Source organism: Melospiza georgiana, chromosome Z, assembly GCF_028018845.1.
Source record: "Melospiza georgiana isolate bMelGeo1 chromosome Z, bMelGeo1.pri, whole genome shotgun sequence".
Lineage (NCBI taxonomy): Eukaryota > Metazoa > Chordata > Aves > Passeriformes > Passerellidae > Melospiza > Melospiza georgiana.
This window is the reverse complement of record NC_080465.1, coordinates 2,653,771-2,675,235: the sequence shown is the minus strand read 5'-3', so window position 1 is coordinate 2,675,235 and position 21,465 is coordinate 2,653,771. Positions and strand designations below refer to the sequence as shown.

General features: G+C 38.5%; 1 protein-coding gene across 4 annotated transcripts in view; it reads left to right on the top strand.

Moving 5' to 3' along the window:
* The window catches only part of XRCC4 (X-ray repair cross complementing 4), a 143,235-nt gene that overhangs the window by 11,260 nt on the left and 110,510 nt on the right, over nt 1-21,465 (top strand). For all 4 annotated transcript variants that reach the window (XM_058043508.1, XM_058043509.1, XM_058043506.1 and 1 more), the window contains 2 exons: nt 5,091-5,240; nt 7,946-8,133. In XM_058043508.1, the coding sequence (XP_057899491.1) occupies nt 5,102-5,240; nt 7,946-8,133 (327 nt within the window). In that variant the 5' untranslated portion in view covers nt 5,091-5,101. The remainder of the gene's footprint in view (nt 1-5,090; nt 5,241-7,945; nt 8,134-21,465) is intronic.

Sequence of the window (21,465 nt, the reverse complement as noted above, 5' to 3'; positions counted from 1 at the left end):
GGTTTGGGGTTTCTGTTGTTTCGGGGGGACACACACAATTGCGCAAAAAGCATGTGCATGTTTCCAATCGTGCTGCGGCTGCCATGAAGCAGTGAGAAGGCAGCAGTGCAAATGGGAGCCATGTGAGCCTCCTCTCTGCGCTTGGGCCCATGATCTCCTCATCAAATGTTGCCATGGAGCACTGAATTTCTTAAATGGCCCACTTACCCCTCTGCCCAGAGTTAGAAAATCATTCAGTCTCTTCCTCATGTCCAAGTGCTATTTTTTTTTTCATTTCTTTTATCTCTAAGACGAAATTGCATTATTGGCGAAATTGTAACCCGTGTGCTTTTAGGACAGAGTAAAGTTAAACAAAAGAGCAAGTAAATGTTACTCAGGGTGCATGTAATACAAAAACGTCTTAGCCCCCTAAATTGCATTAGGGAACAAAGCTCTTTCTAATTTTTTTTTTTCTTCTTTGGCTTCCAGATTTATCTGTAAGTTCCACATGAAGGTTATTATTGAACCAACCATGCTTCATTGTCAAACAAGTATTGTGGCCAGAAGAGTGGGAGGATTATTGTGAGATGGGACAGGAAAGATTCTGTGTTGTCTTCATGTTTGTTGGCCCAGTCATGTTCCTCCAAAAAGAAATGAGAAAAGAGGAACTCCCTATTGGATCAGTAGTAGTTCTAAGATTAATGGACTGAGAGTTGAGGTTTTTGTCAGGTATTTTAATGTTCTTACTCCTGAAGTATAGGAGTTAATGGAATTTTAAATTAACACGAGAGAATATCAATTTGTATGAAATATATCACTGGAAATATGCATAAATATAGGCATTATCTTATTTCCTTCTGTTAGAAAATGTGGTAATAGCTAGTTTTAATCTTTAAAAGCAATCTTGAGCTTTTCTTGACTGGTTTAAATCTCCAATTATCTACTTATGAGAACATGTAGCATCTCCTGAATAGTACCTCTTCCTTGATTATGAATTTACTATTAGCTTTCTTCTGATTATTAGGTTATGATCTGTAGTTTGGGCAGTGTCAGAAGGAAGCAAACGGCAGACTATAATAGCAGTGTGTGGTCTTCTATTCTGAACTCCCTGTGGATAGCTCCCATTTTTCCTCAGCAAGAAAGCACTTAGGGTAATTGCTTCATTTCAAAGACATAGTGGCTCTTTCTGGTCTGTAAGTAGCCTTCCAAGCATAGCTGCTGAGGTTTGGAGCACCTGCAGTCCGACCAATTTGGGGAAAAAAAAATAAAAGCCATTAGTCTGCATGGGGAAAAAAAGAAAAAAATGAAGTGGTGAAGTTCAGAATATTATCAATGATGCTGTGTTGGGGCAGCCTGAAAGATTTGGCTTTTGGTGTATGCCTGGTGCTATCCAAAACAACATATAAAATTCTTTGTGGGCCCGTTTTAAGAGTGTCTTGTTCATTCAGAAGGGCCTGTGTGCGCTGTTTGTTCCGAGGGCAGAGGCACCAGCCAGCAGCCGATTCCTCCTCAGAGGGAAACATTGCCTAATGGCGCTCCCGGGAGCCAAAGAGCACGGGGACAAAGTGCTAAAGATAAACAGCTCAATCCCCGACTGTTCAAAGGCCTCAATGAAGCCTCTGATTTACACATGCGGGGTGGGACCCTGCTGTCCCCACCTGCAGGCTGGCCCCGGGGCCCTGGCGTGGGGAGGGATGGAACGCTGCCTTTCTGTGGCCCCAAGCCTTAAACTTGCCCGCGGCTTTGCTTTGTCACGACGGTGGCAGGGAGAAAGAGCCGGCTGCTCTCGTTTTGCGGAGGCGGTGAATGGGAAGAGCCCACAGGGGCCGGGTGCTGGATGGCACTTGAGGGTGCTCCTGCGGTCTGATGGACTCTGAGGGGCTTTTTAGGCTGCCGTAGTGAGAGGCTGCTTCCAGTAGTTTGGGTAGCAATAAAGATACAGTCTACTTTTGTGCAATGATTGTATTTTACTTTGTTTTAACAAGCTTCACCAACAGCTGGACTGCTGAATAGTGACACTTCAAAAATTCAGGGGGCTGTTTTAACCTTCCTGAGCAGAAACACAGTTCCTACCTTTATACCCCAAAGATGTGAAAGAGAAAATAAGGTTTCACCTCTTTTATAGTTTTGTCTTTCTTTCATAATGAAATTTTTGTCTGGCAGAAGTATTGTGAAAGGTACATAAGCTTGACACACTGGAAGCTGGTGGAGTGATGAATTTAGTGAGTAGGTGGGTGCACTGAGACAGGTTAGTTTGAGGAGATTGTTTTATTTCATCTCTTGAAATACAGAGCAATGCATCTTTTTTTGGAAATACAGTGCTGTACATCTTTATTAAGATTTGCCTTTAGAATGAATGAAGTGCATGCAGTCACCTTATAGTGAATAAATAAGGAATACGCCCTTGTTTATTGTCTGTATTTTCGATTTCTTTAGTGGTAACTGGTAGTTGTTAAATAAGTAGGGAACTCCTTTGGTCTATTTTGCTGTGTTTAGGCTTGAACTGTGTGGGGTTTATCCATTTACTGAACACTGCAGTCAAGCCTCTGTTCTCAGGACATGAAAGGGATGAGGGGAAAAGGGATTTGGATTTTTAGTTAGTTGTTGTTGCAGTTGTTTTGCTTTCAAAAAAGCAGTAAGGTACAACATTACTGTTTGCAGTGATTTTTTTTGTGCTGTGTAGGTCAGACTAATTTTCATGGAGGTGGTTTTGCTCTCCTCTTGAAGAGAAGCACATAATAGGCATTGTACACAGCCAGGAGTCCTTGAGCTTTTGCTGATGGGTTGGAGGAGTTGAGTGCTTTGGAGATGGAGTCTGGCTGAGCTCTTCCAGAGGCACATCCTAAACGTGGACTAATAAGTAATACACTCCTTTGAAAAGGACAGCGAGCACTGTGGAGGAGATGAAAGCTGGGAGAAAAAGCGTCTTCATTTTATGCTTCCTTTGAAAATGCTGTTTCTCAGAGCCGCACAATAAAACGTGGAAAAGCAGGAAAACTGTATTTTCCATTTGTTGTGAAGTTCAGGGTATTATTCTTGGTTGTGTCTCCTCGTTCTGTTGAGCTTGTGTTTTACCACAGGGGTACCAATAGTGCTGTCTAAACAGAACTTTCATTTTTAGCTGTGCTACATCACTGTAATGAAATACTGATGTGTGCATGGGAAACTAGCATCACTATATCAAATGAATTTAGTCTCAGGCCTCAGAGACCTTGTTAGTGCATCTTTAAATGCATAAACAGGCTTCTTTCCTCTGCTACTCTTGACCTTGCTTTTTCTGACTCACACTTCATTCGCTTCATCGTTACATAAATAAAAACTGTAATTCTCTTGCTTTGTTTTTTGTTATGAAAAGTCTGGGTTGATAAGAAAGCCTCTAGTGCATGTATTTTTCACTGAATGCTGCTCTGCTTTGTGATAAAAATCACATAAAATAAGCAAAACATTCGTGGTGAACTATACATATATGTATCAGTACCCTATGTGCTGTCTGTTCGGGTTGTCTGGTACTGCTTTACAGTCTTTAACTGAAATATTTTTAAAAACATTGTCTTTCAGAGGAGGAATTCTTTGAAAATACTTCACGAGAGACTATGTTTTACCATAATTAACAAGCAGCAAAAGGGAATCTGGCAGGCAGAGGAGAGTGCATGTATGTGTCCTTGAGCATGCTTTGCTTGTGTTTCCTGCTCTGTGCTCATTACTGACCCATGGCCAGGCAGTTAGTGCCCCACAAATATTTAAAATGCCTTAATTTCTGGAGTCACTAATTGCAAAGGCGTTGTTCTAGCTGTCCACACCCAAATATTTAATTTTTTTGTTCTTGCTTACAGGTGCACAGACACACTGTAGATTTTCATAAATGGCCAGCTGGTTAGTGATGGAACTAGAAAACTTTTTTTTTTTTTTTTCAACTGAGAAACTGAGATTAATTTTTCAATGTATGTTTTGGTAACGTTTTCATTTCTGTTGCATTTTCAGGGAATAGAAAGGTGGAGTATGACTATCTGTAATAGTAAACGCCATTGTGGTTTAGAGATGTAAATATTAAAGCTTTATGCTTGAAAACCAACACTTAAATTCATATATTTTGCTGCTTTTGAATAGGCATTTTGAAATGTTACAGAGTGCAGAGTTGAGCAAGGGTTAGGAACAGTTCAGTCAACTGCAGTTAAAGCTGCTTCTCCTAACCTTAAAATGCCAATTTTTGGGGAAGCCAAGGTAGCTAAATCTGTTCCTAGATTTATTTCTCCATGTCCAGGAGCAAAGAAAAAGCTTCCTTTTACTCCTGCTTGGAGAGCAGAGTCCCTTCAGGGCCTGAACTGATCCTGGTCGAGATTATTTACTGCTGCACTTGAGATGGAAACCTCCACAGAGCATTTAATCCCTGCCCGAGCACCATTGTACCATTGTACTCAGTGCATGTAGTTTAAATTTAAATGCCTCATCTGGGTTTTTCTTCCTTTTACATGCTATTTTTAGTCTGTGAGTGACCATGTGGCCTTTTCTCAATCACTTCACTTAGGTTATGTATAAATACATGGGATTCTTGAGAAGATCTTAAGTCAAACACAAGTTGCCAAGTTGCTTTCCCATAGAGCAAAAATATTCCCTGTAACATCATGTATTTTGTTCTCTGCAGAATCCAGTGCTTAAGATACTTACGTTGAGTTGCTGGCATTTGCTGTACCCTCTGCTTTGCTGTGAAGCTTAGTAGCAGCTTTCACGTGGCAGTCTTCCAGATGAATATTGATTATTTTGAATTATGTTAAATATTCTGTACTTTGGGTGATAGCAAGAAATGCGTTAAAAACATGGGGAAGAGCTTGTGTGTAGTAATTTCCTGTCCCCCAGCTTCCTGACAGCTTCTTAATTTGAGACCATTCAAATATTTTTAATTGTTGTCACTGAAACCTTACGTATTATAATCCAGTTTCCTGTTTGCAAGTATCACCAGTTCTCTGACAAAGTGAATTTGGGGAGGAAAGTAGAATAAAATTACAAGCATGCTTGTATTTGTATATTCCCCACACACACAAGCCCCAAGCTAGTTATGCAAAGCTGTTAACCACCCCAGTGGTTATAACAAGATTATCTTGCTTTTTAAACAGGTGTTGGGAAGATGGAGAAGGCTTTGAACAGAATTCATCCAGTTTCTGATCCAGAAGCAACCTATTTTGTACAGGTGTCATGGGAAAAGGATTTAGGCACTGGCTTTGGTTTACTTCTCAGTGACTGTCAGTGCGCCTGGACTGGGACAGGTAATGGAAAGAAAAATGCATTAATTTAAATTATTGCTGCTCTTAATTGCTCCTTTTCAAACACTTTGTAAGCTGTGTCCTACAGCTTGTGTGGAAATTCCAGGGGCGTTTTGTCCCCAGTGATGGAGGAGGTGGGGTTCATGATCTTCTGGGATGCGGCCAGAGAGCTTTGAAATCTGGAGAGATTGTGTGTCAAAGCTAAAACTAATCCATTCAGCACATGGATATGCAATGTTTTGTTCTTTCTCAAGAATGTATAATTTCTTGGAGTGATGCTGAAGTAACACTTTTGTGTGTTCTCCAGATTCTCAACAAATGTGTACACAAGTTCCATTTGCAAATTGGAGTCCATAAAGCCTTTAATTGCAGATGTTTTTTAAATATTTTCGTGCAATTCAAATAGACAAAGGTAGCTGTATTTTGTGGTGAAGTGAATTTTTGGGAAGGAAAAGGGACAATAAATTATCAGTAGGAAAAACTCAGCCTGTGGGATTTTTGTCCCCCCTCTGAAACCTCCATAAGAGGATGGGTCTTTGCATGTGTGCCTGATTCTCTCATTCATGCCCAGTTAGATTTGTGTGTTCCTTGAGAAGTGTCAAATACTTGATCAAAACCCCTTCTCTCAGTAGCAAAAATATTTCAGAGGGAGAAGAGATTGATGTATTTTAAGCAAATAGTAGGCAAAGCTATTTTCTGGACTCCTTGTCTGAATGATAAGAAGTATCTATGTAGCTCCTTTCCTCCTTCCTTCTTCTTACCCAGTGGGTGTTGGTCTTCCTCAGTTCCTGCACAAGCCAAGCTTTCATACAGGTCTGAGATTAGATAAATGTAAATTAAAATCAGCACATAAATTAAATCTGCTCTTCCATATTCCTGTTAGCATTTCAAATGCTCCATTGATCAGGGCTTCCTGCACGAAGCACATACATGTATTACAATACTGATTCCTGGAAATGAAAGATTTTTCTTTCTTGCCTTGACAGGAGTAAAGTCAAGTTATTTTGAAAACAAACAAAAAAAAAGGTTGTTAACACTGACAAATATTGTTTTTTTCTGTTTGAAGGATCTTCTCATTCTTAGGTGACTTCAGAAATCCCCAGTTTAGAATTCACAAAAAGATGATTCTTATTTCTGCAAGTGAAGGCTTTACCACTGTAGCTGGTAGTGTATAGAAAAAATAGGTGGACACAGTTCTCATTTTGTTGAGTTCCTGCATCTGGTAGAATGGAGGATAATGACTTCTCAAAAGAGAGGGGCAGTGAAAGCAGGATGACCTCACTCCATTACCAAGGAAAGAAAGAAGCCCACAATAGTTCTGCTGTGAGCATTGGGTGCTCATCCAAAGGAAAGTTTTTTTCTCTTCTGGAAGAATCTGATCCCTTTCTAATAAATTATTGCTGAATTTCTATTTCTGTTTTTACTGAATTTCTGATTTCTTACTGAATTTCTTCTATTCAGTCCCTTGAATGATTTCATTGTGTTTGAGGTTGTTGTGCATGAGGCTTTCCTACTGTACCGATCTGTGCTTTCGTTCAACAAAACATTTTGGTCACTTTCTAAAGTTAACACATCATTTTTGAGTCTGCTTCCATTTTAAATTCAAAACCTGGAGGGAGGGAAAGCAATGGTCAGAATATTCCTGCTGTGGGAAATCCCTTTCGGGTTTCTCATGCTGTGGATTATTTTCCTTGGCAAGACCTACCAGGGAGAGAGTGAGAGCTGCTGATGGAGTTGTCTTTCATGGGTTTTGTATGTTTAATGTGATGATGAAATGTGTTAGGAGTCATGTTTAAGGAGAGAGGGAAAACAGTGAATGTTGGAGGGGAGGAGAAGCACACAAATACACAATGTAATCTAGTGTGTTACCTTGGTATTGGGTTAAAGAAATACATCTGTGAGGATTTATGCATATCATATTTCCCTCATGATTGATCAGTTCTACTGGTTTTAAATCAAAAAGGAACATGCAGCATATACAGGGAAAAAACCCCAAAACCCAACAAACCCACAGTGCTCTGTTGCAATATTTTAGTGTCTTTCTTTTTATTACTTTCTTACTGTTATTAGAAGTTTATCTTCTCAGTATTGAAATTACTGTTCCAGACAAGTGCTTCCTTTATAAATACTTCAGACTTTTCTTTTTCTACTCCTTTTTGTCTTTTTGCTGCAAGGGATTCCACATTTCACTCTGTACTGTTTTGGGTGATTTTAGGCAACTAGAATTGTGGATAAGTAGCAATAAGGAAATAATCAATTTTCAAATGGGGAAAAAAGGAGACAGAACTTCTGAAAACCCCAGTATTCCTGCTACATTTCCACAAGTGGAAACGACACACCAATGTGTGTTCAAGGGAAAAATAATCTTGTAATTTTCCATGAAATCACAGAATTATAGAATGCCTTGGGTTGGAATGGAACTTTAAGGTCATCTAGTCACTGTGTGTCTGTATATACATATATATATATGTAAATATTTTCTTAAATTATATATATCAATATATATATATATACTTTAGGATATATAGATCTTGCACTATGTGTGTGTATATATATATATATATATATATATAGTAAATATATAAATAGAGTATTTTATATAGATATGTATATGTAAAAGTATATTAATCTATGCTTTGTATGTAATGCATAATGCACATGTTCCCACACATATGGATATTTGTCCCTCACATGTTTTTTTCTGGTAGTGTCTGAATCAGACATTTCTAGGGAGGCTGCTGACATAGAAATGGACAGAGAAAAATATGTGGAAGAGCTGAGGAAAGCACTGATAGCTGGAGAAGAGTCAGCTGGCAGATACAACTTTGTGATTTCGAGGGATGAGCAGAATAAGGCCTGTCACTTCTCCTATGAAAGGAACCTGAGAGACGGCTCTGTAAGTAGATAAATGTTTAAATTTAACTGTTAAACCATGAGAATGAAATACATTTTTGTATTTTATTATGGTCTTTAAAATCAGATGTGTGATACTCACTCCACATTGAATGAGTGTTGTGAGCTCTTGCATGGGCCAAGCTAGAAAGAAAGTGAGTGATTTGGGGTGGATGCTGCCCTTCTCAAATTGTATCCTCCTGTGCACTTTTGTTTTCCTTGTTTCTTTATCCTCTCTGTGTACTACTCACCTAAATTAGAAAAAAAAAATAAAATTCAGGCAAGATTATTTTCAAATGCTCAAACATAATTTTAAAATTAACATAATTTTAAAACTAATGCCTACAAATAAAATTGCCAAAGCAGTTGTAGAGAATTAAATAGTAGAATTAAGTATCAGAAATAGCTTTCAGGTGTGTAATAGAATATGTTCCAAACATTTTGCAAACTCTCTGTGGAAGTATTTGTGATCTCTCTCTTTCAGCACCACATTAGGAAATTAATCTTCCTGGGCTCTGTACATCCGGAAGGCTGATATTCAGCTAAATGTAAATTTAGTGCAGAGGAAGCCTGGAGAAACTCCTCTGCAGCTTAAACACGACTTAAACTCAGTGCTTATCTATTATCAGTTTAATAATTAACAGTTTTTAGTTTTAGAAAAATGGAAAAACTTCTGAAATGCATTGTCACACTTTGCGGTATAAAATGCTTATTAATCCATGTAAGTAAAAGTTACTGCAAAATCTTTTCATGAAATTGGTATCTGGGTGCCTGAGAGTAAATTTTGTAGTCTTAGAAAATCAGTAACATGCCTTGCCTTATTTTTTAGAAACATATGCATGCTTATATACACAAATTTGATTATTTTAATTATTTTTAATGGGACCTGCCTAGAACATGATGCTGATCACCAGCAGTCACCTGTGCCCAGTGATTTCCAGAGCTGAGCTCTGTCATAGTTCTCCATCCCACGTGGGACTAATGACTGGCAAATCTCTGATCTAGATCCTGATTTATTGTTTTCATGGTTGTACCAAACCGCGGTATTTGAAAAAAGTTTTACCTTCTTTGTAGCATCTTGCTAAAGCTCTGCTTCCATAAAGTCTAATGATGTGCCAAAACTGTGTTGGGTGGTCTGTAGGAGTGCAAATGAAAATAGTGGGGTGATGTTAAGCAAAGGAAAACATAGGCCAATTACTGGGAAATGCTTTCTGATATGAAAATTTGTTTTACTGCCCAGGTGTTTTCTGGCAGAATTGGTGGCAGCCCCATTGTGCCCCTTGCTTTGAAAGGGACTGGAATGAAAAATGCACTGTAATTATCTGTATTGCCAGTGTAGTACATTTGATGACTTAACAAGGTGTTTGATTCACCTGTTGTTCAGGTAACGAGCAAAGAGGTTCCTTCCATGAACTGTAAAAGGATGTTACACCTACTCCTGCACTGCTTTGATGGAATGAAACCAAACCTGTATCTTCATATAATTTAAAATGTGTTTATAATAGTCTGTATATAATAATGATGTGTATGTAAGGTTTATGTAAGGGATGAGTGCTGGTGGTTTGGGTTTTGAATGGATGGAAAACGTCCCCAAGTCATGAAAAATTCCTGTCCGATTTAAAGGGAGCATTGTGTAACATGTTTGTTGTGTAGTGCCCTGTCTGCCTGTAATTCTTAGAAGTAGGAGAATAAGAAAAATAATTTGTCTTAAGGAATGTTCATAAGGGTTTTACTACTTATTTATCTTGAAGTGTTGGTCGGCAGAGATAGTGATGCCTGAGCTTTAGAAACACTGGTTCTGGCTGTGCCTCAGGATGTGCAGCTGAGCCAGAGAAGCTGTGCCTTTAAAAATCCCCATGCCTTTGGTGAAAATCCCGATGGGTCCAGTGAAAATCCCAATGTGTTTTTGTGAGAATCCCGGCGCACTGGGTGAAAATCCCGGCGTGTTTGCGATTTACCTCCCTCCGGACAGGTGGGAGCCGTGTCTGGGGTGCCTGGCGTGTCGGGAAGGACCCTGGAATAACAATGTCCGTGGAGCACAGCGGGAATTGTGTGCGGGTGCAGCTTGCAGCCCCGGCCGGGCCACACACACACACGGAGACCCCGGCGAGGGGCCGGCGAGGCTGGTCCGGCTCAGCTGCTGCCACCTAAACAAACACCAGCCGCAGAGGCAGTGATTTAGTGCTTGATCTAAGTAGGTGACCACTGGGAAGTAAATCTTTCCAAGTGCTTCAGCGAGTCACTCCACATATAATAAATAATGGAAATCCGGCAAGCTCTTTCTTTTTTTTCTTTTCTTCAGGGCTGGCAATTAAATAGACTAAATAGCCTTTGATAAACAATTATTTGAGTGCTAGCAGTCTCTTTTTTTACAGTAATGTGACAGGCTCTGGGTTTTTTTTTTCCCTTGCCTTTTGCTTAAGTTTGTAAACAGGGAGGGTAAGAGCTTAACAAATTCCACCTTAGATGCAGCACTGTTGCTAATTAGGATGGTGGAAGAGATGCTGTTTTTTGTCTCCCCCGTTTCCTGTGGCTGCATTTCTCTGGTCAGGCTGTGAGTTCATTATAAGTTTAGTAAAAGTTGAAAAAAAAAAAAAAAGCTGGAGAAGCTTGCGCTAACCAAAACTTTTCGCAGCATGCAAACTGAGAGAAATGCAGTTGGTAGAGCTCTTTGTGCTGTCCAAACTATCTTGGTTCAAGGTCTGAGTAGCTGCTTTGCTCCAAACCACTGAGGATGTGTTGTTTGGTTAGCAAAGGTCACTGAGAGTTCAGGTTGTTTCCCAGGCAATTCCACCAGCTGAGGAGAGAGGAGGATGAAATGATTAATCCCTGGGTCAGTGTGAAAGTAATGACTCTCATATCACTTCTGTCACTTAATGTCTATGTACTTCAGGACCCGAGAGTGGACACTTGAATGGATTTCTTGGAAGCCCATTTTAGAAATAGCTGGCTTCTGATGTGCCTTATGTAATAGAAACATTAAGTGTTATCTTGTAAGTAATCTCAGAATTCTGAGTGCCACATGATTTTCCCCATCTCACCTCGGGTGTTCCTTCAGGTATTTCAAGTACACTGGAAATGCAATGCATCATTTCTGTAGCCTTAAGGTAAGAAAAACAATTTCTGAAAGTGATTCCCTACCATATTAGTAGGTGTGCAATTCACCTACAAGGTGTATCTGTACAAGGTGTGACAGAAGGTGGTGAGCTATTTTCCTTGCTTAGCTATTAGATTATGTATTTGATTGCTGCTTCTGATAAGCAGTAGTTTGGAGAAATTAATTTAAAATACTGGCAATTTATGCCTTTAAAGCTGGTATTGTTGAAAAAGGAGGAATCAAACACTATGATGTATAAATTATCTTCATTTTTTTCTCAACCAGTTAGGATCTGTGTATTTCACTAGACCTATCCAGTTGGAGAAAAATGGTAGTTTAAGTGCATTAAGGTGTACTGTAAATTACACTGTAAAGGACATCTTTGTATTTCTTGAGTACAATGAGAATCTAAACATATTTCAAGTATACTTAACGTGTTCATAAAATAACAGATTTGGATTTGTGCAAGAAAAATTGTCAGTTATTCTTTCTCCCTCTTGGTATTATTGTGTCATCTCCCCTCCCTTCTTCTCCTCTCAATTTTTTCAGATTTTCCCTTTTTGGAATACCTGCTGAGCATTTCAAATCCCTGTGAGGACATCAAGGCTTGCTTTCATTTGCAAATGCTTTCCTTTTAGGACGAAGAAATCTTTAAATCACAGAATATTGGCAAGCTTTAGTTTCCCAAACACAAATTACAGAGGACAGTAGGTGCTCTGGAAAAGAGATTACTGTGTGTGGGCTCTAAACCTTCACTGCAAGACCCCAGTCCTGTATTTTCTGCGAGGATGAGCAGCAGCCAGGGCCTGGAAACCAATGGGAATCTCACCAGTGGTTTCTCTTCAGAAACTCACCTCTCACAGCTCCAGAGGAAGCATTCATCTTTCTACCTGCAAAGGCACAGGAGAGCTCTCAACCTCATGTTAACTCTTAGGTTCACTAAAATAACACCTTTTCCACTATATAATATTGAATGGATATGTTTAAACACAGAGTAACTTCAACACCTCTATTACTTCTGCTGCAGTTACAGAAAATATCTTGAAATGTAAAAAAAGGGCAAATTCAGGATGTCCTGCATTTTTTAAAAAGTGAAAAATATGGAAATAATGTGAGGTGACGGGATGAAGAAATAAGGGAGCTGCAGAATGTGCAGTGAGGAAAGTGCTGCACTTCCTGTTGATTTCTTTCCTTTTGCTGCAGTGATTTAAAATACACATATCTTTGGTTTTCCACTGTGAAGTCAGTATGTATTAGTAGACACAGATAAAAATGAAATGTTCTTTTAACAGTGAAGACAAGTCCCTAATTTCTGTGTCCTGTTAGGAGAGCAAGATCAGCTCTTTTTCTGGTGGAACTACCAGCACTACCATAAGTTTACTATGGTAAACTTACCATACTAACTTTGGTAAGTTTAAAAAACCTAAAAACCCTGTGAGGTGTTATGCCTGCCCATAGGATCTGAAAAAATGCTAATTACTGCCTGTTACACGTCAGTATGTGGAATGAGTGTTCTTTATCATGAGGACAAAGTCTAAGCATCTTTGTGTTTTAAACTTTAAACACCAGATTGCACATGGATTTGGAGCTGGTGAGTAGAAGATTCAATTAGAATTGTTCTGAAATATTTTAGTCTCACTGGAAAATGTGGTTCTCTTGAAAAAAACATGTTTCCTAGAAAGGCAGGTACATCACACAATTTTGAGGGTATGTTTCTGTGTAGTATCATTCCAGGAAAAAGCTCTTCCATAGAAGATTATTTGTTTCATTCTCTTTTCTTGTTCCTCTCAGGTATCTCTGCAAATAATGCCTGACATTTCATTAAAAATTAGATGTCAACCGCTTTGTGGGGTACAAAGTGTAACTGTTTTTTTCTTATTTTTGGAACCCAAATCCTAGTCCTTCTGCATGTGTTTTTCTCAGATAAGTCCCAAGCTTTGGGGTTTTTTAAGAGTTTGAGGTACTGTTTTTTGTTCCATTCATAAAAGCACATTGTCTTTTCAGTGCGTGAATAATACCTGTAGGTTATTAGCTTAACACAGATTTTTAACAGAACATTGTCACTACTCTTAGGGGCTGCAGAGGTGCCAAACACTGGGATTTGGAAGCAGTCAAGTTTTTTTTTATACCAGTTCTTTGCTCATTTAATTGATGGCTGTACATCTTGAAAAACAATGGGAGATTTATTTCCATTAATTTACACTGAACTTGTTGCTTTGCAGTTGTGTATTGTACGTGTTCAATTCCAGCTGGAATGAGAATTTGTTGTTCTATATAGATAATCCATCCCAGGAACATCAGGGATGAATTTTGCTATTTAGTTGGAATAAACCTGACTGTACTCTTTCAGTGTATCCTGAATCCATATTCTTCTCCTCTCAGCTGAATCACTCTCAGGAAAGGGAAGAAAAATAAAAAACCAACAAGAAAAGGATTTATCTAATGTAGCTTTTAGAGACTAACTTGAGCTGCTGATTAGCAAGTTCTGATTTAGGTGAGTGGTCTAAGCCTGAGGTGATGTGGGGAAGATACACAGTTATGAGAAAATGTGAACTCGTCTAGCCTTCACAAGCACTGTTTTATTTCCAGTTTTGGTGAGGTTTTCTTTGCTAATAATTGAAAACAGAAGAATTCACTGTCATCTTTTACTTCCATGGGCTCACAAAGGAGTTAAAATTGTAGTCTTGTGACCTGCTGGGATTTTCTAAATCAGCCATTCACCACTGCAGTTTTGGTTGTGCCAGTGTTACTGACTTGGTGGACTGGAATACATTGAGCAATGCAGGTTTCATCTCATTAAGAACTAGTGCGACATTGCCTAGGACATGGGTCAAAACTGGGGAATTAAAATAAGGACTGTATTAATACATACAGTATTTATTTTGGTTTTATATGCACTGATTTGTATGCAAGAAAACTGTTAGGTTTCTGAGACCACCTGAAGGTTTTGCTAGCTGTGATGAGGGGCAAACCCCCATGTTTTCCTTGATGTAAATAACTAAATATGAGTTGTCTCTTCAAGAGATCAGAGAAATAATGAGCCTGCTCTTATGTGGGTGTGCTAGCTTGAAAAGCCAGTAAACTACTATAACTAAGATGTTTTGTTCCAAAAAATCCTTGCAGGCCATGGGTAAATCACTAAAGATGTTTGGGAAAGGGATTTTAATAGGGCCCTTATGTGGACATGTGGTAGCAGAAGTGCTCTGCCAACCAGTGGAAGGGGGGCTGTTATCTCTGTTGGTTACCTGACATAATTACAGTTTAGCAGTTCTCTTTTCAGGGATGTAATCTGGGGATAAAACCAGCATGACTGCAAAAAGGACATTCTTTCTGTGGAAAAGAACTTGCAGATACCAGTCCTTTAATTTTTCCTGTTTGAATGTGGTCCTCCAGAACTTTTTAAAATCAATTTTTCTAAAACGACTATTTTCTTTGTTGAATGCCAAGATGTAAACTTCCAGAGGATAAGACTCACCTTATCCACTATCACTAAGGGTCTTCATTTGTAGGAAATAATTGGGACAGATAAAATGTGGCGAGAATAAGATAATAAAATAGTATTTTTTTGGATCAGGGTCTAGTAAAAACTGAGCACTCCCCCGCTGAAAAACCCAAACACGAGATGAAAGATAACCAGATACTTAATTTTGGGTTTCATTTCTGTGAGACAGGCTAATACCTGAGACTGAGGAGTGTGACATCTATTCACACACCGTTATTACCAACTGTTTTCAGGCCTGGGAGCGGGGAGCTGCTGCCTTTGCCCCTCGTGGCTGAGCTGTGTGTTTTATCTCAAGTTTGTCAGGCCAGGCTTGCAGAACACAAGCTGGGGCTCTGCCAGGGCTGCATGTGCTCATCAAACATTGTTTAGTCACTGCAGCATGTTTATGCCATCTGCAAATGCATGTGCTCCCCTTCCTGAACAATGCTCTTTAATCAAGGCCACTATTGTGGAGAGGCTAGCAGGAGCAGTATACATAATCAGCAGGATGCCAGAATTAGAGTTACATGTGCATTCTGCCTAACCCCACCACGTCAGCTCTGGGTAACAAGCTTCCAGAGGGTGCCACTTCTCTGGAATTAGTACCTTTATCCATAATCTCTCGTACTTCTGTGTATATTATTCAGAGTCCAAGTTGTTTAAAGAGCTTTGCGGTAATAATAACAAATCAAGAGTCGTTGTGGAGAATTGTTAAGCCTGTAGGAATTGCCTGCTATCTTTTATTTGTTAGGAGACTCCATTTTCCAGGTCTGTCTAAACAGAAACATCCACTAAACCATTTCACATCTGTTGTGCTCCTTTCTTCATATTACAAAAGCATGAGCTTTTTGTTCCACATATTTTTCTGAACAATTTCTTCATTTGTGTTAAAGCTTCTGTAACTTCTTGCTGGTTCTTTTTGCTGGGTACTAAAAGAGCTCTTAGAGAAGGCAAATGTGTTTGAGATGGTGTTAATTCCCCCTGGTAAGAGCCAGGTGAAGTGTGCCAGGCAATGGTCTGAGCAAGTGTGTGCTCAGAGATGATGGTCACGATATTTGAATGATTTAGACATAAATCATGTGTGTATAATGATATATATTCATAAATAACACTCAATTTTATCTTTTTCATTTCGTGCAAAATAATAGAATAATTAGGGCTGGTATGGACCTTAAAGACAACTTCTGTTAAATTCTTGTAAATTTTTAATGGCAATTATTAAAGGTGTTTTGCTTTAACAATAACTTGTCTTCTCTTGACGGCTTAATGTTTTGTTGTGGGTTTGCTTGTGGTTTCTTTTTCCTATGAAAGTCAGTAGTGTGGCAGGAGGAAATATCTCTTCTGACAGTGCTGAAGTGCTTGACAAAGCTGAGCTAGTTAATCCCAGTATCCCTAGAGCTGGTGAGACAACCACCCTGGACTTTTCTTCCTTCTCAAACCAATTTTTTTCTTATAAAAGATTTTTAGATTTTAAATTTAATCTTTAAATTTTTCTTAATTGCAATTTTAAGGGTTGAAACTGGATTTGGACAAAATATATCTATCTAAACTCAGAGTTTCTCTGCTCCTTCAGGAGTGTTAGAGTTTCCTTATGGAAAAAGAGAAGCTTAAAACTGAGTCAGTGACGTGTCTGTCTGTCTTTCGTAGGTTAAAATTTCACGACACCATCATTTTGTAGTGGAGGGTCTCTCTGTGTGCAGAGGTCTAGTGCAGAGGTCAGCAAAATTCTGCAACTGCTTTTTCTTTCATTTACCACATCTGACATACTTGGTTTTGATTCATCAAAACTGGGTGCAGTGTAACATTTCTCAATTACCCACCAGTCTTGGACTTTAGTCAATTAATTTTCAGTTCTCTGCTGCTTTTACCTGAAGAAACTCTTGTATTTCATGGTGTGTGAGTGACTCGGCAGGTTTTGCTCAGTGACAGTTACAAAACTGGGTATTTTATGTACTTGAGCATGGAAAATGATGTCATTCAACAAATGGCAGCTCCTTTAATTAAAAAAGAAATTAAAGTCCCTACATGTCAGGTCACATGGTTTAGGAAAATAACATCAATTCCATGACACAGGAGTGTTTTCCTTTCAGCTGCAACTTTAAACCTGATCCAGACCATGACATTGGAAAGAAATATATTTCCATATGGTAAAAGAAATGTAGTAATTTTTGTTGAAAAATTCATGCGGGTTTCTTCATAATGCTGTTAATGCTTCAGTAGTCTGGTGGGTGACAAAAACCCTTTGTTCTTTATTGTTTTAATGCTTTGGGAGAGAAAATGGCAATCGGGGGAGAGTGGTCTTTATCATAGACACTCTTTTTAAAATTAGATATGAAATGTTACAACTTATTGGTATATGATGGCAACCTCAGGTTCTCCAGGCTATATTGAGCTCTCTGTAGCCTTAGATTAGGGGGGTGTGCATTGATTTGAAAAGGAAATTTGTATTTTGCTCTAAGGCTACAACAGCAGCTAAGGAAAAAATATTCTGAAATTGGTTTTTGAACATTGGGATATGCTGTGGGAAATGCAGGGGAAAATGTGGGAAAGCATTTTTTTTTTTGTGTTTCTTAGAAATCAGCAAAGTAGATTTATAGTGCAGGGGTAACATATAAGTGGTGTCAGTCTGTGATATTTGCTTGAATGCATCATGAGTGTTGTGTAATTACTGTTTTCTGAGTACTGTGTGACAAGATGGAGACTGTATTTGTTCTTAAAACTTTTGGGTAGTACTCAAAAACAGCTTATTGCTGACAAATGGCATAGATTGGCTGCTGCTAACACCCAAGCTACAGAATTTAGGTAGTTTAGGAAATAACCCTGTCTCTTACATTAACACAACTTGGATTGCACAATGACCTTATTAGCTGAAATGTTCTGGTATTTCTACAGGAACCCCACTGGAAACTCACAGCAAGTTTTGAAAAAGTACATTTAACCTGTTAATTGGCTTACATGGCCTTTGTTGAAGGAACATGCCTTTTGAGAAGTGAACATGCATTTTTACTTTAGAAAAAGAAGGTGCCAATAACATCTGAAGTTGTAGGTAAGACATAGTTGACATAGGGCTTTTTTTTGTTTTGTTTTTTTCAGTAATTAGGGATTTCCCAAATGATGTCTGAGTGGACTCTTGGTTTTTGCCCTGAAGTTGGGCATTTAATTGGGAGCTCATTCTGTTACAGGTCCCAGCTGCTTTCCTTAGTGAAGAAGAGTGAGTATTCATAGCCATGGGCTAAGGAGGGTTGTTTGAGAGATAGGATCTGGTTTCCTTCAGTGTTTGTTTTCCAAGGATTATCTTCTGGTTGCAGTAGATGCCCGGCTGTTTAGCAGGTCCTAAATTTTCCATTCATTATCAACTTGACACCTATGGAAGATAGGAAAGATCTTGAGTTTCCATCAGGTCTTTCCCATGGGCATGGAAGCTAATTTTGAAACATTCTGTAGACAAAGCCTTCAAATGATTGTTTCGGGGCATTTTAGGTCATAGAATTCTTTTATTTTACTGTGTGCACCATTGTAATTGGTGGGGATGGTAGCAGTTACAATGGCACTGGCATGGATACTAGATAATTTTATAGTAGCGCTGTTGTAGATATTTCAGTTTGGACACTTCTGTCCAAATAAAATTATCATTTTTTCTGGAAGTTGCATGGGGATTAACACTATGAAAATGCTGGTTTTTCCTGAAATCAGTTTTTCATAGTCCTCTCTCTGTGGTGACTTTAAAAGCTGATCTGTCTGTCTGTTGGCCTTCTCAGAGATTTTGTGTATGTATTCTCTGAAAAATTTCAGCTGTCTTTTTTGTTGTTTTACCTTTTCCAAATGTTACACGAGCAAGTTCTCACTGCTGAGAGAGAGTGATGTGCAGCATTTAAGTCAGCAGTACAACGGATAGCCAAGAAAAAGAACCTGGAACTTTTAATTTATTTGTCAAACACAATTACAAGTGAGTTTGGGTTTCAGAAATACTATTTATTGTTCAGTCCATTAGCTGGATCCTGTTGGAGCAAATAATCAAACACAGCTGAAGCAGCAGCTTTTCAGTTTGAAGCTTCTAAATTTTGATCATTTCAGCTATGTGGCGTCCTCGTAAGTTGAAAATTATTTCTTAGTGCAACTCAGAAATTTCATTTGTTGAAAGGGGACGTGTGAGATGTCAAGGGAGGGCTCAGTTCTCATATTTGTGCTAAGCCTTAAAAACTGGCTACTAGGTCAGCCAATTTATGTCTCAATAGCTTTGGACTTGTACAGCAGTCATTCTTTACTGTGCCTTCACAGTGACTCAGCCCAGGCAGATTTCCATCCCCCTTTTCCACCCCACTCCCCTGGATTAGTCATATGCAATTTAGGAGTATTAGAGAAGCTGTTTCTGGGCTCTCTGCAGACAGTTCTTGATTATCAAATGACAAAAGGACTTAATTCACAGATAGCTTGTAACTTGGAGACTTCATTCTGAACAGAAGTGAAAGCCCATTCCTTTCCTTAAAAAAAAAAAAAAAAGTCACTGTGATAAAATCAGTGTCTGGATTTGTAAAGAAAAACATGATTACATTTTTGCACTAAATTCTGTTAGCACAAAAAATCAGCTAAAAAAATCTCAAAACTGATTCTGTCTCTCATGGTCTGTTTCTATCTTTCATCTTTTTTGCAGTGTTTTCGCTTTAATTTTCTGTCACTTTGCTTTTTTGATTCCCTTCCCTGAAGCTTATTGCTGAGTACAGCTATAAAATTATCAAGATGAAGATTAAAACTGCTAAGACGCTGAGTTTGGTGCATGTTACACCTTGGAACTGCACGAGTACATTACAAGCAAAGAATTTCCATGGCTCCCCTTCAGCACCACGGTCTCAGCTGCTCATATGGCATCCATCTGTGGTCTTTTGGCAGCAGCCTGGGCTGCTGCATGGGAGTTTTTGGAGTTCAGAGCTAACCTCATATCTGTCTTCCCATCACTCTGGAAGTCATGAAAATCCTTCATGGCTGCCCTGAAGTGAGGTATTAAAATATTACAGAAACATGAGATGGAATTAATAATGCTGCGAGTTAATAATCGGAATGTAGGCTTGGGGTTTAGTTGGTTTTTTGCTTTTTTTTTTAAATAACAAAGCCAATATCTTTGATTTAGCTTCTTTAGCTGTGTGTTCTCTATGTGCAGATTATGGTGGATTTCCTATACACAGACGTAAAGGGTGATTGATTCTTTGTTTGATTAATTTGCTTTATGCTGCCTTGCTTTAGAAAAGGTAATAAAGACCATACAGATGGTTGAATCAAGTACATAGATCTATATCAACAAGATTTAAAACATTTAAAGGATCAAAAGTCTCACTGTTTCTTTCTTAAGAAAGCACATTTAAATGAGGCTTTTCCTGCTTAAGTGGGAGTGTCAAAGTACAAAAGACTAGATATAAAAAAGTGAGTTTACAAAAGATAATCAGAATAATATAATGAAAAAAACCTGCAACTGATAAAATTAAGAGAATAAATGCTTTCTTTTTGAAAAACATTCTGTGAATTGTGCTAGGCTTATAGTCTTGTTAGGCTTATTGGGTTTCTGAATAATGCTGAAAAAAGTTGCCATCACTTCAGAGCAGACCAAGATGTTCCATTAGTATTTCTCCTCTGAATCTGAGAAGCAAAAATATTTGTGTGTCACAAAGACAATCCATTAGTTACTAGGGAAGATATTACATAGATGAAAACATTTAAATTACCATTCTCCTCAAATAAATGGTGTCCAAGAGAGCAAAAAGAATTGGCTGAACTGACTTCTGGCTTGCTCAAGTCTGGTTTTAATGCTAAATCCATGGGAAGTTATGGAAGACTTGAAAATGTGCTACTGTTCTGTCAGCATGCAGTGGGTATCCTATCCCACTTGTTGGTGTTGAAATCTGAAGCTGCCTGTGCTGTAGTCAGTCTGGAATTAAAGTAATAGGCAAGTCTGCTAAAATACTAAAGGGATTACAGAATGAAAATGTAATTCTGGCTGGTAAATTTCCTTTACAAAAACAAAAAAATCCCTCTGCAGGACAGGATCAAGGCTTGCATCCCTATAGTTACTCATGTCCAAAGAAGAGAATGTCAGGATCACTTAGACTGACCTAAAAGTGAAAAAAAAAAAAAAAAGATTGCATCTGTGGATGAAGAATATCACAGTAGATTTTTTTGAGGTAATGTTGCAGAGGTTTCCATATTCTACATGAAAGCTGGATTTAATTATTTCTATTGAAATGTCTGAGGATTTGAGACTCAGTGAAATAAGTAATGGCTGTGGTTCTTACATCTGTACTTGTTGTTCAAGCCTAAAATAAATGTGGTACATGTTTCATGTCTACTGTAGATAGAAAGTCTCCATGAAATCTGAGGATTTAATCCCTGCACGTTGTGTCCTTGAGGTATCCACTACTGTGTTTTCATGAGTTCAGAGAATAAAATGTCAGTGAATTCCCACAGTAATTTTTTATATCTTGTGTTACTCTTGGTCTTGGTTCTTGCATTGCTCTGAAATGAGAATCTGCCATGCAAGTTCTGCATTTCATTCCTGTATTTTGGTGAGTTAGGTAAGGCAGAATAAAATCCAGGAATGGAAGTTGTATCAGAAACCAAAGATTTTCAGAACTGCCAGGGCAGTGGTGTGGCTCTTGATTCATGTATCTGTGTTTGGGCTTATCATCTGCAGAGTGAAGAAATGAGGTGTCACTCTGAGATGGAGAGCAAAAAAAATAAGTGTCTGAGTGCATTTTCCAAGTGGTGGAAAT